This window comes from Diaphorina citri, unplaced genomic scaffold (assembly GCF_000475195.1).
Source record: "Diaphorina citri unplaced genomic scaffold, Diaci psyllid genome assembly version 1.1 scaffold1917, whole genome shotgun sequence".
Lineage (NCBI taxonomy): Eukaryota > Metazoa > Arthropoda > Insecta > Hemiptera > Psyllidae > Diaphorina > Diaphorina citri.
The window spans coordinates 893-15,219 of NW_007379343.1; the positions used below are offsets into that span (position 1 = coordinate 893).

The 14,327-nt window shown below is 37.6% G+C and overlaps 2 protein-coding genes across 3 annotated transcripts; both read right to left on the reverse strand.

The window, feature by feature from the left end:
* Positions 1-330: 330 nt before the first annotated feature.
* Positions 331-3,362, reverse strand: LOC113470904 (sodium/hydrogen exchanger 8-like; the record flags this gene model as incomplete). Its single annotated transcript, XM_026829671.1, has 3 exons — positions 3,347-3,362; positions 758-928; positions 331-591 (listed from the first exon to the last, which is right to left on the reverse strand). Coding segments are annotated over exons 1-3 (448 nt in total), but the record flags the coding sequence as incomplete, so codon positions are not given.
* An 8,153-nt stretch (positions 3,363-11,515) lies between these two features.
* LOC113470903 lies at positions 11,516-12,279 on the reverse strand. 2 transcript variants are annotated; one of them, XM_026829670.1, is made up of 2 exons: positions 12,258-12,279; positions 11,516-12,073 (listed from the first exon to the last, which is right to left on the reverse strand). In XM_026829670.1, the coding sequence occupies exons 1-2, from the start codon at positions 12,261-12,263 to the stop codon at positions 11,579-11,581; spliced, it is 501 nt and encodes a 166-aa protein (XP_026685471.1). In that variant the 5' UTR covers positions 12,264-12,279; the 3' UTR covers positions 11,516-11,578. The 2 variants fall into 2 exon arrangements, with proteins under 2 accessions (XP_026685471.1, XP_026685470.1); XM_026829669.1 differs by having other exon boundaries at positions 11,516-12,070; positions 12,255-12,279.
* Between the last annotated feature and the right edge of the window lie 2,048 nt (positions 12,280-14,327).

The window sequence follows — 14,327 nt, forward strand, 5'->3', positions numbered from 1 at the left end:
ATAATACGGGCAGTGTCCCTGAGGTTGCGAGGGACCCGTTATAAAACCAGAATTTTAAACTTGGAAGATGGAGTAGGGGTTCCCTAATGTGATGTTGTTTTCTGGAGATGTTTCTTTTTTATGCACAAATGGTTTATTAATAAAGTCTACTTATATATATTATTATAATATACCAGGGTGTTCTATAAATCTTGCATTTTCAGAATTGGCTGGGATTTCAATATTTGAAAATGATTGGTTGGTAAGTGGTTTACGAGATTTTATTACAGATTTGTAGACTAGGTATATTTAAATATTTAAAGATCTAAATCTAATAATATATGTAGGTGCTTGAGTAAGTAATCAATTGACTTACCCACTCCTTTGTTTTACTCAGCGAAATTGCAGTCTTGCCTTTCCTTCCTCGTCTACGGCGACCAATCTTCTGATTAGAAGAAGTCTGCAATATTTTCATGAGTGGCATAGTGGAGCCACCAAACACAAGAGTAGTGACTAGCACTATGATGAGAGTGGAGGTGATAATCACGTGACGTGTCTCATCGGAAAACTCCAAGTGTAATGAGAGTGCATAGGAGATAGCACCTCGCAGACCTGACAATAACAATAATCTAATTAGATTTCATAGAGAGAAATGTAACTGTTAACGTCAGAAAGAAAGCCAGTCGTTCCGAATATGAACTTTATCTGTTTGATAAAATCCGCCCCGAGCGATAATTGAACCCGCGACTTAAAGCTTACTAGGAACTTTGTTACTCACCACTGAACCACATAATGAACATCATGCGTCGCGTGATTTGATGTTCTCGGAATCGATTGACTAGAATAGCTAGTGGGAATATATTGCAGGCACGGCCTACCAGACATAGAATTAAACTCCATATAACCAGGGCTGGTTCAACACGATGACGAAAGCTGAATATAGCTAAACCTGTAATTAGAAAAACCAGAGTCTTGCTATAAGTACGTGCTGAAAGTTATGATTCAATGCTTACCTAATAAAAATTATTATACCTTAATAATAAATAACACACAAAAAAAAAAAACAATAATAATAATAACAATAATAAAAAAGTATTGAAAGTTTTTTATGAACTGTAGGATTGTAACACTATATATGTTTATATATATATATTTTTTCCTTTAAATCACTACATGACTTATACAACAAAACCAGACCAAATCACAAAAGCCTGATTCACACTATATGTAGTGCCAGTCAAGGTCCAGTCACGGTCCGGTAACGTTCCGATCAAAAGATTGAGTATTCACACTATCGTTCAAGCAACGTTCATGCTTCGGTCATGCTTCGGTCCTTTTTCTTTCATTTCTAGTTGGTCTGAACGAAGGAATGTTGATCGTTGCTTGATCGCTGCCTATTCACACTATAGTGCCAGTCTCGCTCCGGTCACGGTCCAGTTTCGGTCCGATCAAAAAGATTCGTCGCGAGAATGTTCCAAATTTTGACTGTGAGCTGACCGTTACCGTACCTTGACTAGAACGTCTAGTGTGTACACTCGCATTTACTTGCCTTCAACAATCATTTGATCGGACCGTTACTGGACCGTGACCGGACCTTGACTGGCACTATAGTGTGAATCAGGCTTTAGTGAGTTGGTCTTCTGCTTCCTCGAAGTCTTTAGCGAACAGCGCAATATCGTCTGCAAAAGCTAAGCATGTCAAGTTGAGATTTTCTTTCTTATATCCCATTCTAATACCATATCGTTTATCGTTTTATTTGTACAAAAAATAACATAATACATAACGAACACGGCGGAATAATTAAATTAAGAAAACAAATAATTATTTTTTTTTAAATCTGTCAATTTGTCATTAATTTCATTCATTAGGACAAGACAAAACACGTTGAACAGATAAAAGGTATGATTACTTGAATGTCCGCCAGGTTCTCTTCGGTTATCGTATTTCAGTTTTCGTACGTTTTGCTAAATCTAAAAACACGATGTAAATAAAATGGCGCCAACATGGGTTTGGTTTTGGGGATCATGTAGCGATGCGAAATCTAATAAGTTGCCAATATTAGCTTCAAAATGGGTTCTGTTTGGTGGAATTTAGGTAAAGTATTAAGGGAGATACCATAGAATTTGTATTAGGAAAAGTTTGAGTCGCTCTTTGTGGAACCAAGTGTAGATACTTATTCGGCAACCTTAATAAAAAGTCGTGTGATGTTCACACTAGATTTTTTTCAACCATGTACTTAAATGCATACCTAATTATTTTACCAATAAATTGCTAATATAGCACTCTACATATATAATATATAAAAAAAAAGAAAAAAAACTTACCTACCTACCCAATATAAGATATAGGTATATTAGATATCTTTTATATACCTATTAGATATTATGTAGGTGTAGGTATTTTCTTCCCCCTATTCTCGTTCCTTAGGAAAAAAAAAGTAAAAAAAGCTTTTCAAAACTTTTCTTTTGGGGAAAATAAAATTTTCACATTAGTTGTATATCCAGAGCTCTTCCGTAACGGTCGTGCGTGTCGCGTAACAAGTTGAAAATAAATAATTAAATAAAAGAGGTATTGTTTAGCGTACGTGATATTTATATTATTTATTGTTGCCCGATAATTCTTTTGAATACCATAAATAATTAAATAAAAGAGGTATTGTTTAGCGTACGTGATATTTATATTATTTATTGTTGCCCGATAATTCTTTTGAATACCTACCAATAAGGTTACAATGAAAGGAGAAATTATTACGTGAAATAAAGCGAGTTATTTTAATTATTTTTAGTAAATATGTAGTGAGTATTTAAACAAAAATAATTTTTATAGGCACAATATTTGCTGCAGTTATTAATAGGATTACCAACACAATTTAACTACCTAGGTACTTAACCATAACTTCCTTTTTACTGTCTAGGTATTTTTATTTAGGCACCACAATAGGTAAGAATTTTGCTGCAGTTATTAATAGGATTACCAACACAATTTAACTACCTAGGTACTTAACCATAACTTCCTTTTTACTGTCTAGGTATTTTTTTTTAGGCACCACAATAGGTAAGAACAAGAATAGAAGATACCCAAGAATAAAAATACTCATGATCCAGGAAACTTTCGTCCAATCACTTGCCTTCCAAATATTTACAAACAATTTGAGAAGGTCAGTGACCAGTTAAATCCCGGGTTTGAGAGGGTCTAAGTACCAATTGGGTCCCATACTTAAATTAATAGGTACCTGATTTTTTCTTCTTCTTCTTTCTATCAACTATCAACACATCACAAGCACTATGTTCTTAGAACTGAATCTTCCTAGTAGTCTAAAACTTTAGAGTGATCGCTACCAAAAGAACTGGCACAAATGAGTAGTGACCTGTACTATTATACATATAGCGAGGGTTTCCAACTAGCGGCCCGCGGGACACATGTGGCCCACCAGACCATTTTTGTGGCCGGCAAAGCTGTCGGGGTGAGTCCCCTTGGGCTTGATTTTTGCTCTTTTATCATATACTGGACTCTGAAAATGGAGCATCCACCCCATCCCCTCAAGAAAATCCTGGATACGGGCCTGCTCCCTTGTGTAGGTATGTGGCCCGCGAAGTACCTGCCAATTTAGCATGTGGCCCGCATGAAAGTTGGAAACCCCTGTTATACATATAGGGTTAGGTAAAAGGCAAAAAGGAATTTTCACAATTAGAACAGTTCTTAGTTATTATAGGGTTAGGTTAAGCACAAAAATCTGGTGTGAACATCACACGACTTTCCTCATCCTATTAAATGATGCTTATTTTGGGTGTTCTTGTTATTATATGTATACCCTAACTCTAACCGTTTAATCGGTTAGAGCTGGATGCCTTTTACGCTAAAAAGACCTTTTGTTGTCCTCTTTTCACGCAAAAACGGCTCGACCGATTTTGATAAAAAAAATTGTGGTTGTTAAGAAAAGAACTCCGGGTGACATAGGCTACTTAAAATTGTCACATTCCATCCTGATTCAAAATGGCGGCGGTTCAAAGTTATGCCTATTATGCTGCACTGTGGGACATGTCAGGGAGCGCGTAGCGCGACCGTGTGTGTGTGGTGTGATGGGTGTGTGTGTGGTGTGATGGATGTGTGTGTGGTGGGTGGGTGTGGTGGTGGTTTGCGTGTGTGTGGTGGTCCCGTACAAAGGACGGGTCAATCACTAGTAAGGAATAAATACACAGGGAGTAGAGATTCAACGAATCTTTTTCCTCCAGCAGAGTTTTGGTTAGCTTCATTTTTAGTTAGAAAACAAATAATTATTTTTTTTTTTAAATCTGTCAATTTGTCATTAATTTCATTCATTAGGACAAGACAAAACACGTTGAACAGATAAAAGGTATGATTACTTGAATGTCCGCCAGGTTCTCTTCGGTTATCGTATTTCAGTTTTCGTACGTTTTGCTAAATCTAAAAACACGATGTAAATAAAATGGCGCCAACATGGGTTTGGTTTTGGGGATCATGTAGCGATGCGAAATCTAATAAGTTGCCAATATTAGCTTCAAAATGGGTTCTGTTTGGTGGAATTTAGGTAAAGTATTAAGGGAGATACCATAGAATTTGTATTAGGAAAAGTTTGAGTCGCTCTTTGTGGAACCAAGTGTAGATACTTATTCGGCAACCTTAATAAAAAGTCGTGTGATGTTCACACTAGATTTTTTTCAACCATGTACTTAAATGCATACCTAATTATTTTACCAATAAATTGCTAATATAGCACTCTACATATATAATATATAAAAAAAAAGAAAAAAAACTTACCTACCTACCCAATATAAGATATAGGTATATTAGATATCTTTTATATACCTATTAGATATTATGTAGGTGTAGGTATTTTCTTCCCCCTATTCTCGTTCCTTAGGAAAAAAAAAGTAAAAAAAGCTTTTCAAAACTTTTCTTTTGGGGAAAATAAAATTTTCACATTAGTTGTATATCCAGAGCTCTTCCGTAACGGTCGTGCGTGTCGCGTAACAAGTTGAAAATAAATAATTAAATAAAAGAGGTATTGTTTAGCGTACGTGATATTTATATTATTTATTGTTGCCCGATAATTCTTTTGAATACCTACCAATAAGGTTACAATGAAAGGAGAAATTATTACGTGAAATAAAGCGAGTTATTTTAATTATTTTTAGTAAATATGTAGTGAGTATTTAAACAAAAATAATTTTTATAGGCACAATATTTGCTGCAGTTATTAATAGGATTACCAACACAATTTAACTACCTAGGTACTTAACCATAACTTCCTTTTTACTGTCTAGGTATTTTTATTTAGGCACCACAATAGGTAAGAATAAGAATAGAAATGTAAATAGGTACCTATTTATTTTAATTCAATCAGTGGTAAATGTACCTAGGTATGTATTAATATTAGTAATACAGGTAGGTAAATTATATAATATTGTACATATTTATTTCTATATACAAGGTGTTTATAAAGTCCGGGAACCCTTGAATATTTTTAGGGAGGAAGCCAGTTCAGTCCCAAAACTTTTTTTTTGCTACCAGTTGGGTCCCGAATTTGAGAAGGTCAGTGACCAGTTAAATCCCGGGTTTGAGAGGGTCTAAGTACCAATTGGGTCCCATACTTAAATTAATAGGTACCGTAAGGAATAAATACACAGGGAGTAGAGATTCAACGAATCTTTTTCCTCCAGCAGAGTTTTGGTTAGCTTCATTTTTAGTTTTTTTTTATGTTTTTACTTTTTCTCCGTTGAACATTCGCATTCGCTTTGATCGAAAGAAAAATATTTTGAGCTTTACGACTTTGTATGAATTGTGTATCTACTCCTCACATATCACTGAAGTTAAGTAACGTTGAGCGTGGTTGTTAGCTAGACGAGTGACCACCTAGGGAACTTTTTTTTTATTGCGACTTTGAATTAGTTACCTACCGACATATCATTGAAGTTAAGATACGTTGACCATGGTCGGTATTTGGATGGTAGAATATCAGGGAATATTTTTCAAATCCATTCCCCCCTCATATCATTGAAGTTAAGATACGTTGACCATGGTCGGTATTTGGATGGTAGAATATCAGGGAATATTTTTCAAATCCATTCCCCCCCCCTTTTCTTAATTTAGTCATTAGGGAGCGCGTAGCGCGACCGTATTTTCTCGAAGCGAAAAGCCAATGAGGAGCGCGTAGCGCGACCGTATTGTTTCAAAGTGTGAAGCTAATGGGGAGCGCGTAGCCCGACCGTATTCTCTCAAAGTGAGAAGCCGATGGGGAGCACGTAGCGCGACCATATTCTATAGAAGTGCGAAGTCAATAGGGAGCGCGTAGCGCGACCGTATTCTGTCAAAGTGAGAAGCCAATGAGGAGCGCGTAGCGCGACCGTATTGTTTCAAAGTGTGAAGCTAATGGGGAGCGCGTAGCCCGACCGTATTCTCTCAAAGTGAGAAGCCGATGGGGAGCACGTAGCGCGACCATATTCTATAGAAGTGCGAAGTCAATAGGGAGCGCGTAGCGCGACCGTATTCTGTCAAAGTGAGAAGCCAATGAGGAGCGCGTAGCGCGACCGTATTGTTTGAAAGTGTGAAGCCAATGGGGAGCGCGGAGCCCGACCTTATTCTCTCGAAGTGCAAAGCCAACAGGGAGCGCGCAGAGCGACCATATTCTATCAAAGTGCGAAGTCAATAGGGAGCGCGTAGCGCGACCGTATTATTTCAAAGTGAGAAGCCAATGAGGAGCGCGTAACGCGACCGTATTGTTTCAAAGTGTGAAGCCGATGGGGAGCGCGTAGCGCGACCGTATTCTCTCAATGTGAGAAGTCGATGGGGAGCGCGTAGCGCGACCATATTCTATAAAAGTGCGAAGTCAATAGGGAGCGCGTAGCCCGACCGTTTTTTCTAAAAGGTGTAAAGCCAATAGGGAGCGGGTTGTGCAACGGTAGCATTCTTTCTACTAGTCTTCTTAAAAATAAATAAATAAAAAAAAAAATAGCAATGAAACAAGAGCGTTACCACTGCACCTTTTCCCAATCTTATTTGGGATCGGCGTTACCCTCCTATCTAAGTTACTTGAATATCTACCTAGGTATTTTCTTTTTGGGAAGAACACACAAGACTCATACGAGTAACAAGTTCAACTTATCAAAACAAAAGAAGCAAGCGAAAGATGCGATTTGTAACACGTTCTAGCTAACTTTAAGCATCTCATGCACTCAGGCTCTTGGACTTCGGGGTTTGAGCATTTTTCAAACCGCGGTCTGGCATTTAGGTGTTTTTCACTCCGCGGAATGAGCAGTTTAGCCTTTTTTCTTTTGGTGTTCAATGGCCGATTTCGGCACTTTAGCTTTTACATGAATCGCAGAGGGAACTATTTTTTCGTTCATTGAGCGAATTCTGGGATTGAGCCTAACGCTAACACTATTACCAAATCGTTGAATTAAAACATGGACCTCACTTCTTTCGTTATTATTTTTGTTGGCAGAGTGTGCTGATACATCTGACTATCATGTTGAGAGCCATCTCCTCACTTAACTGGGTGTTCATATTAGCCACGCCATACATATTGCTGTATGTGTCCGGAGATTACTATCATGTTGAGAGCCATCTCCTCACTTAACTGGGTGTTCATATTAGCCACGCCATACATATTGCTGTATGTGTCCGGAGATTATATAGTGAACATAGAGCTGCAGATCATCGGCATATAGATGACATTTGCAGGTGATGGAGCTGGTGATACTATTTATGAATAGAGAGAAAAGCAGAGGTCCTAGCACGCTACCCTGTGGAACGCCCGAAGAGCAGTTTAGCCAGGAAGATGTGCACCCATTTCCTTTCACACACTGCCTCCGTTGGTCCAGATAGGATCGGAACCAGGTTAGAGTATTTTGCGAGAGATTCATTGAAGATAACCTGGCGATCAGAATGTCATGATCAACGGAATCAAAGGCCATTACTAGCGAGCCTTTACATTATATTTTCCAGGAATGACATTTTCCCCTCCTCCTTTTCCTCCTCCAGCACTTCCTCTACATCTGGGAATTTCTCTTTCACCATTCTAAGCAGTGTCGAATCTTCTTTTATGTTCTCATAAAAAACGATAAGTTGTTCAGATTTGGTGTTCAACGGATTTCCAGGAACTATTTTGTCGAATCTTCTTTTATGTTCTCATAAAAAACGATAAGTTGTTCAGATTTGGTGTTCAACGGATTTCCAGGAACTATTTTGTTTTTTTTTTGAAAACCTCCTGTGGCCACTTTTTATTCACCAAAATTGAATAATCATCCTCGTTCAGGCTTGACGCTTCTTTGATTTTCTCTATGATCATTTTTTTATCCTTCTCGTTTTCTATGAGTACTGCACATCTGGCACAGAATTGTTTTACACTCGTGCTCTCCTCTGGTCGATCCTCTTCTTTTTCTTTCTCCTCCTCCACTTCTTCCAGTGCCTCAGGGCTTCCTTTTTCAGTAGTTTCTTCAAATTTTCTTTTCCCTTTTCCAAATTTTTTATCACTGTCTCCTTCAGTAACAGTTTCTTCATTTTGTGTATCTCGTCCATCTGTTCCCTTATGTCCTTTCTCGCTTTTGGGAAATCACAAATTTTCCCATACAAGCTGTTTAATTCATTACTAACCTTTGTTAAAGCCTCCGTCATTTTATTAATTTTTTCTTCCGTAAAACTTCCGTCCAGATCCAAAGGGTCTTAAGCTTTTCTTTTTTTCGATTTCGGTTTTAGCCTCTTTTGTTTTGGCTCATTTCCAGAATCTCTTTCTTCCTTCTTTTTGGATTCTGATGACTTCTCGGTTCCTTTCTCGTTTTGTCCTATGAATTTGTTCCTTAGTAACGATCCAGGAGTTAGATTTTCTCCACCCACATCCTTCCGCACGGGAGTACTAGTACTACTAGTCTTGTCTCCAATATTTGGATCGCTGTCTCTATGGAAAGTGATTAAATTACTGATATCTTCCATCTCTGAATCTATGATCTCATCATTTTCTTCATCTTTATCTTTCTGCCCATCACTTCCCTCTTTCTGTCCGTCACTCACCCTACCTTATGGAAAAGAAAAGCACAAACAGAAAAAAGCACTTTACATATACAGCATCTTGCTGTACCAGTCTCAACTTTCTACACTTTATTTATGACGCCTCTTTTCTTTTATTGGCTCTTTTGTGGGTGTCTGTACCTCTTTATGGGCGATTTCTCACCTCTTTTTGTTTTTTTTTTTTTATTGGCTCTTTTGTGGGTGTCTGTCCCTCTTTATGGGCGATTTCTCACTTTTTTTTTTTTTTTTTTTTTTTTTTTTCAAAACCTCTTTTTGGGTCAGCCGCAGAAAAAGAGAAAATCTAGGGACCTCTTTTGTGGGTCGGCTACTCAAAAATACCTATTTCTTGAAAAAGATAGAATACTACCTGAAAAAGATAGAATCACCTACCTATTTTTATATAAAATGTGCAAAACAAAGATACAGAAAAAGAAGAAAATCAACCTAGATGCTAAAACAAGAATGACTGTACCGGAAAAACTCTGGAAATCAGCTAGGAGGGTACACCCCTGCCGCACAACTGGAACTCCACAGTACGAAAATCAGGAACTCCCCCGCCAATCAAAAATATTTCAAAAAATTGAAAATCCCGGAGATTATATGGGCTGGGAGGATGATGACGAAGATCCAGGTAGGAACATGCGTGAAATCCTCACTTAAATAGGTACCTACATAATATAATATTTATTAACACTTAATAAAATCAATAATAAATAATAATCCATGTAGGTAGGTAGTAGGTATCTATGTCCTCGTTTTTTCCTTCCTAAGGTAGGAACCGTGTGTAGTGTGTAATGCTGAACGAACGCCAGTTGGGTCCCATGACCTTTTTTCTCAAGGTAGTCGACTACCTATTGGAATCTTGTTAAAAATCAACAAAGTGATTGAATTGTATCCGCGAATCGCAAGAAAATAAATGAGTAGTCGATTGTACATGAAATTTTATGTAGAATAATAATATGCAATAAAAATTTGGGGTTCTTACTTGAAATTTCAAAGTTGGTAGGTACCAAATTCGCGGTTCTTGCAAACTTGTTCGCGAATTTCAATATTGTCAAAAAATTCTTTGCAAAAATCAAAGATATACGGTTTTTTTTTTTCGAAAACTCAAAGTGATTCGGAGCAATTTGAGTGGGTCATGCATTGGTGGACACCCTATATAAATATAGGTACAGTAGAACCCCGATTTTATGAACCTTGTTTATATGAACTGTAACTGACTCACTGACTCACTCATACTAATTCTAACCCACTTCTAGATGAGCTAGGAAGATGCGGTTTTCACCATTCGATTCCATATTTTTACATACTGGGAAAAATCGAAAACCCCCGAAATTCCAAACCGTTCCCGAGATATTGACGTTTTTTAGTCTCAGATCGGAAGACCCTGTCAACGGGAACATTTTGTACAGATTTGGTAAAAGATCAAATTGAATCAGCCTAATGAGGCGTCCACAGAGACCAGGTACGAAATTAACAAGAATACAAACCAATTAACAATACAGCAGAGCACCACTGAATGTCGGACAGGGTAGGAGAACAATAACTGTTATACGAGCGTAAACCAGAGTAAGAACGTCGAAGAGAAGACATGGGGTACCGAGGAGGGGTGTGTCCATGGGCACGGCCCCCCCCGCCCCCCCCCCCTAGGAGATTGAAACCCATCACACCTAGGATAAAATGCATTTTTTTCCTTTTATCTTTTAATTTAATATAGCACGCGTATGGAATAATATGTTTCTTGACGTTTCCATCCTTGGAAAACAATGGACATAATACAAATTTCTCACTTCATGTAGGTATCCGTTATGCCTCAAATTGCAAAAAATATCCGATAATGCTCCTCCGGGCAAGTTTGCCACAGACACCTTGATATTCCACGAAACCTCTTCCTGTGGCTGGCAACCTTTAAATAATTTTAAATGCGTTGAAAGTTTGTTGATTGAAACTAAAGGACGAAAAACCACTTATTTGTGTGATTTGACTTTACATTCAGACACCAATTTTGGGTTCGCGACTCACGGACTCACAGGTTCCACATTATTATGATCACAGGTACCCTAAGTACAAACCGGGTAACTTTTCCAGCCGGTAATCCCACCCTCCGCCAAGGTCACAGGATCCATGCTTCCCGTGGTTGGCTCCTAACTTCATGGGCTGCGCTGGACACTGACACCACTGCTTACAAACCTGCCACCCCTACTAGGACACTGGATATAATAATATGTAGGTATTCTCTTCAAACTTAAAATAGCGGGCACACCCCCCTTAGGTTATCCCTGGTTACGGCCGATGGAGGAGAGGAGAGGAAAAAGGAAAAAGAATATGGAGAGGAAGGGAAAGAAGAGAAAAGGGGAAGAAGAAGAGGAGGAAGAAGAAGGAGGAGGAAGAGAAGAGAAGAAGAAGAGGAGAAAGAAGGAGGAGAAGAAGAAAGAAAAAGAAGAAAGGAAGGGGATGAAGAAGAGGCAGGAGGAAGGAAAAGAGAGGAAGAGGATATGGGGAGGAAGAAAAAGAAGAAGAAGAAGAAGAAGAAGAGGAAGAAGAAGGGGAAGAAGAAGAAGAGTGAATATAGATGTTAGGTAGACTGACCGTGAACATGAGTAACCAAGTCACCCTGGAACTCCTCAATGCTGTAAGGAGCAAGATTTAGAAGGTACTCTTTAAGGGTTGATTTAAACATCTCCTCCCTCATTTCCCTGACAGCTGGAGGAAGTTTGTTGTAGAGAGTTATTCCCTGTTTTAGAAAAGACTTGTCCATCAGCATATTTCTCGAAATGAGAATTTGATTTCTATTTCGTGTATCATGCTGATGGACATTTCTGTGTCTAGGAAGTGAGGAGGAGAGTTTATGGATCAGCAGAAGAGTATCCAGGATAGCTTGGGCGTACACGGTCAGTATTTTATGCTGCAGGAACAGGGGTTTGCAGGACACACTTCGGCCATTTGACCAATGCCAAAGGCCAAAGACCGCCCTTACAGCCCTTTTCTGCAGGATGAAGATGGATTCTATGTTGGTGAATCCCCAGAACACTATGGCATAGCTCATCAGACTATGGAAATAGGAATGATAAGATAGGAGAGCAGTACAGGAGTCAACATTCTTTCGTACCGAGCGGACTGCAAATACCTAGATTGTAGAATCATAAATGATATTAAATGTTAAAGTGAAATAATGAAATTTCCATGTATAGCACCCTTTTCTGCAGGATGAAGATGGGTTCGATGTTGGTGAATCCCCAGAACACTATGGCATAGCTCATCAGACTATGGAAATAGGAATGACAAGATAGGAGAGCAGTACAGGAGTCAACATTCTTTCGTACCGAGCGGACTGCAAATACCTAGATTGTAGAATCATAAATGATATTAAATGTTAAAGTGAAATAATGAAATTTCCATGTATAGCACATATATGTAGTAAGTAGTCTTGCTATGCTAGTAGTTATAGTACAACTCAGTATTTCACAAAGATCGGCGAGATAGGATATGTACGCTATTTCAGAATTCAGACTGATAGATAGTAGATACCTAACCTATTCGCTTTTTGCTATTAAAATATGACACACTTTAGTATAATATCATGAGTTATGTTGGTCTGTGCAGCATATTTCAAGAAAACTGTTGAGTAATGTTCGCCTAGCATGCGAACATACAATAATGGCAAAATATTGTTTGAGAAACATTAAAACAGAGCAATACCGATGGCATTTACCTACCTATCCTAACTCGCAGTCTATGAAACGATATGAAAAAGACCAAACCTATCTGAAGCGGCATACAGACGATATGGATTGCACATTATTTTTACGTCCACCCCTAGCCTATTAGAAAGACCAAACCTATCTGAAGCGGCATACAGACGATATGGATTGCACATTATTTTTACGTCCACCCCTAGCCTATTAGAGGAAAAAGACCAAACCTATCTGAAGCGGCATACAGACGATATGGATTGCACATTATTTTTACGTCCACCCCTAGCCTATTAGAGGCCTAGGCCTAGACGATCAGTTTTGTTCTTAGTCCGTCCTTCCTTTATTATTACAATAGTAATAAAAAGGTATAAGGGACGGACTATTGTATTCACTTCGGTGTCTGTCAGTCGGTCGGTCTGTCTGTCCCCATAGATCCATAGAAGGACTTATCCAAACCTGGTCGACCTATACAGGGTGTCCCAGAATTTATGCTTTGATTGATTTTCTCGGAGCCTGTTCGAAATTTCGAAAAACAAAAAAAACCGTAACTTTTAAAGCGGACATTTTGGCAATATCGCGATTCGCGAAAATTTCAATATCCCCCCTATGCCCGAGAAATAGATTCTGGTTTTCTTCGAGCCTTTACTAGTGTTTATTATCGAGCTGTTTATTACTATAATAATAATAATAATAATAATAATAATAATAATAATAATAATAATAATAATAATAATAATAATAATAATAATAATAATAATAATAATAATAATAATAATAATAATAATAATAATAATAATAATAATAATAATAATAATAATAATAATAATAATAATAATAATAATAATAATAATAATAATAATAATAATAATAATAATAATAATAATAATAATAATAATAATAATAATAATAATAATAATAATAATAATAATAATAATAATAATAATAATAATAATAATAATAATAATAATAACTATTTATTGTAACAAATAATGAAAAATTACAATAGGGCGTGATTATTGCCTAAGGCAATCTCTGCCATCAAACCCTTACAACTACCACTTAGTAGTGTCTTGAGAGTTACACATATACAAAAAAAAAGAGGGAGGAGAAGGAAGAAGAAGAAGAAGAAGAAGAAGAAGAAGAAGAAGAAGAAGAGAGTGAACCTACAAAGTATCATTTGCTTCATTGATTTTCAAGGTACATAGGGTAGGTACATAGGAAAAATGTACTAAAGCTAGGTAGTGTAAGTACATAACACCTCTGGTGTAGGTAGTTAGGTACATAACACCTCTGGACCCATGTACATTCTATAGGTACTTCAGTAAGTACTTGTGTCTAGATATCTAGGTTCCGTTGATAGCTGTTATCAAGTTTGTTTGCAGTACTAACCGAGATTTTAAACGCCGCTACACGTTGGTCTGGTCCCAATAAGAAGCCCCGTTTAACGGTTCTTGATAGTTTGTGTTTTTCTTGATTTAGATAAATTTCCGATTTCAAATATTTGATAGGTAAAATTGATCCTGTCTTCCTTCTCCTATCCTGTCTTCCTTCTCTCTTCGCTTTCGGCATGATAAGGCCTTAGCAGCTACAGTTCCCTCTAAGACGTTAAGAGGATCAAACCTGTTAAAA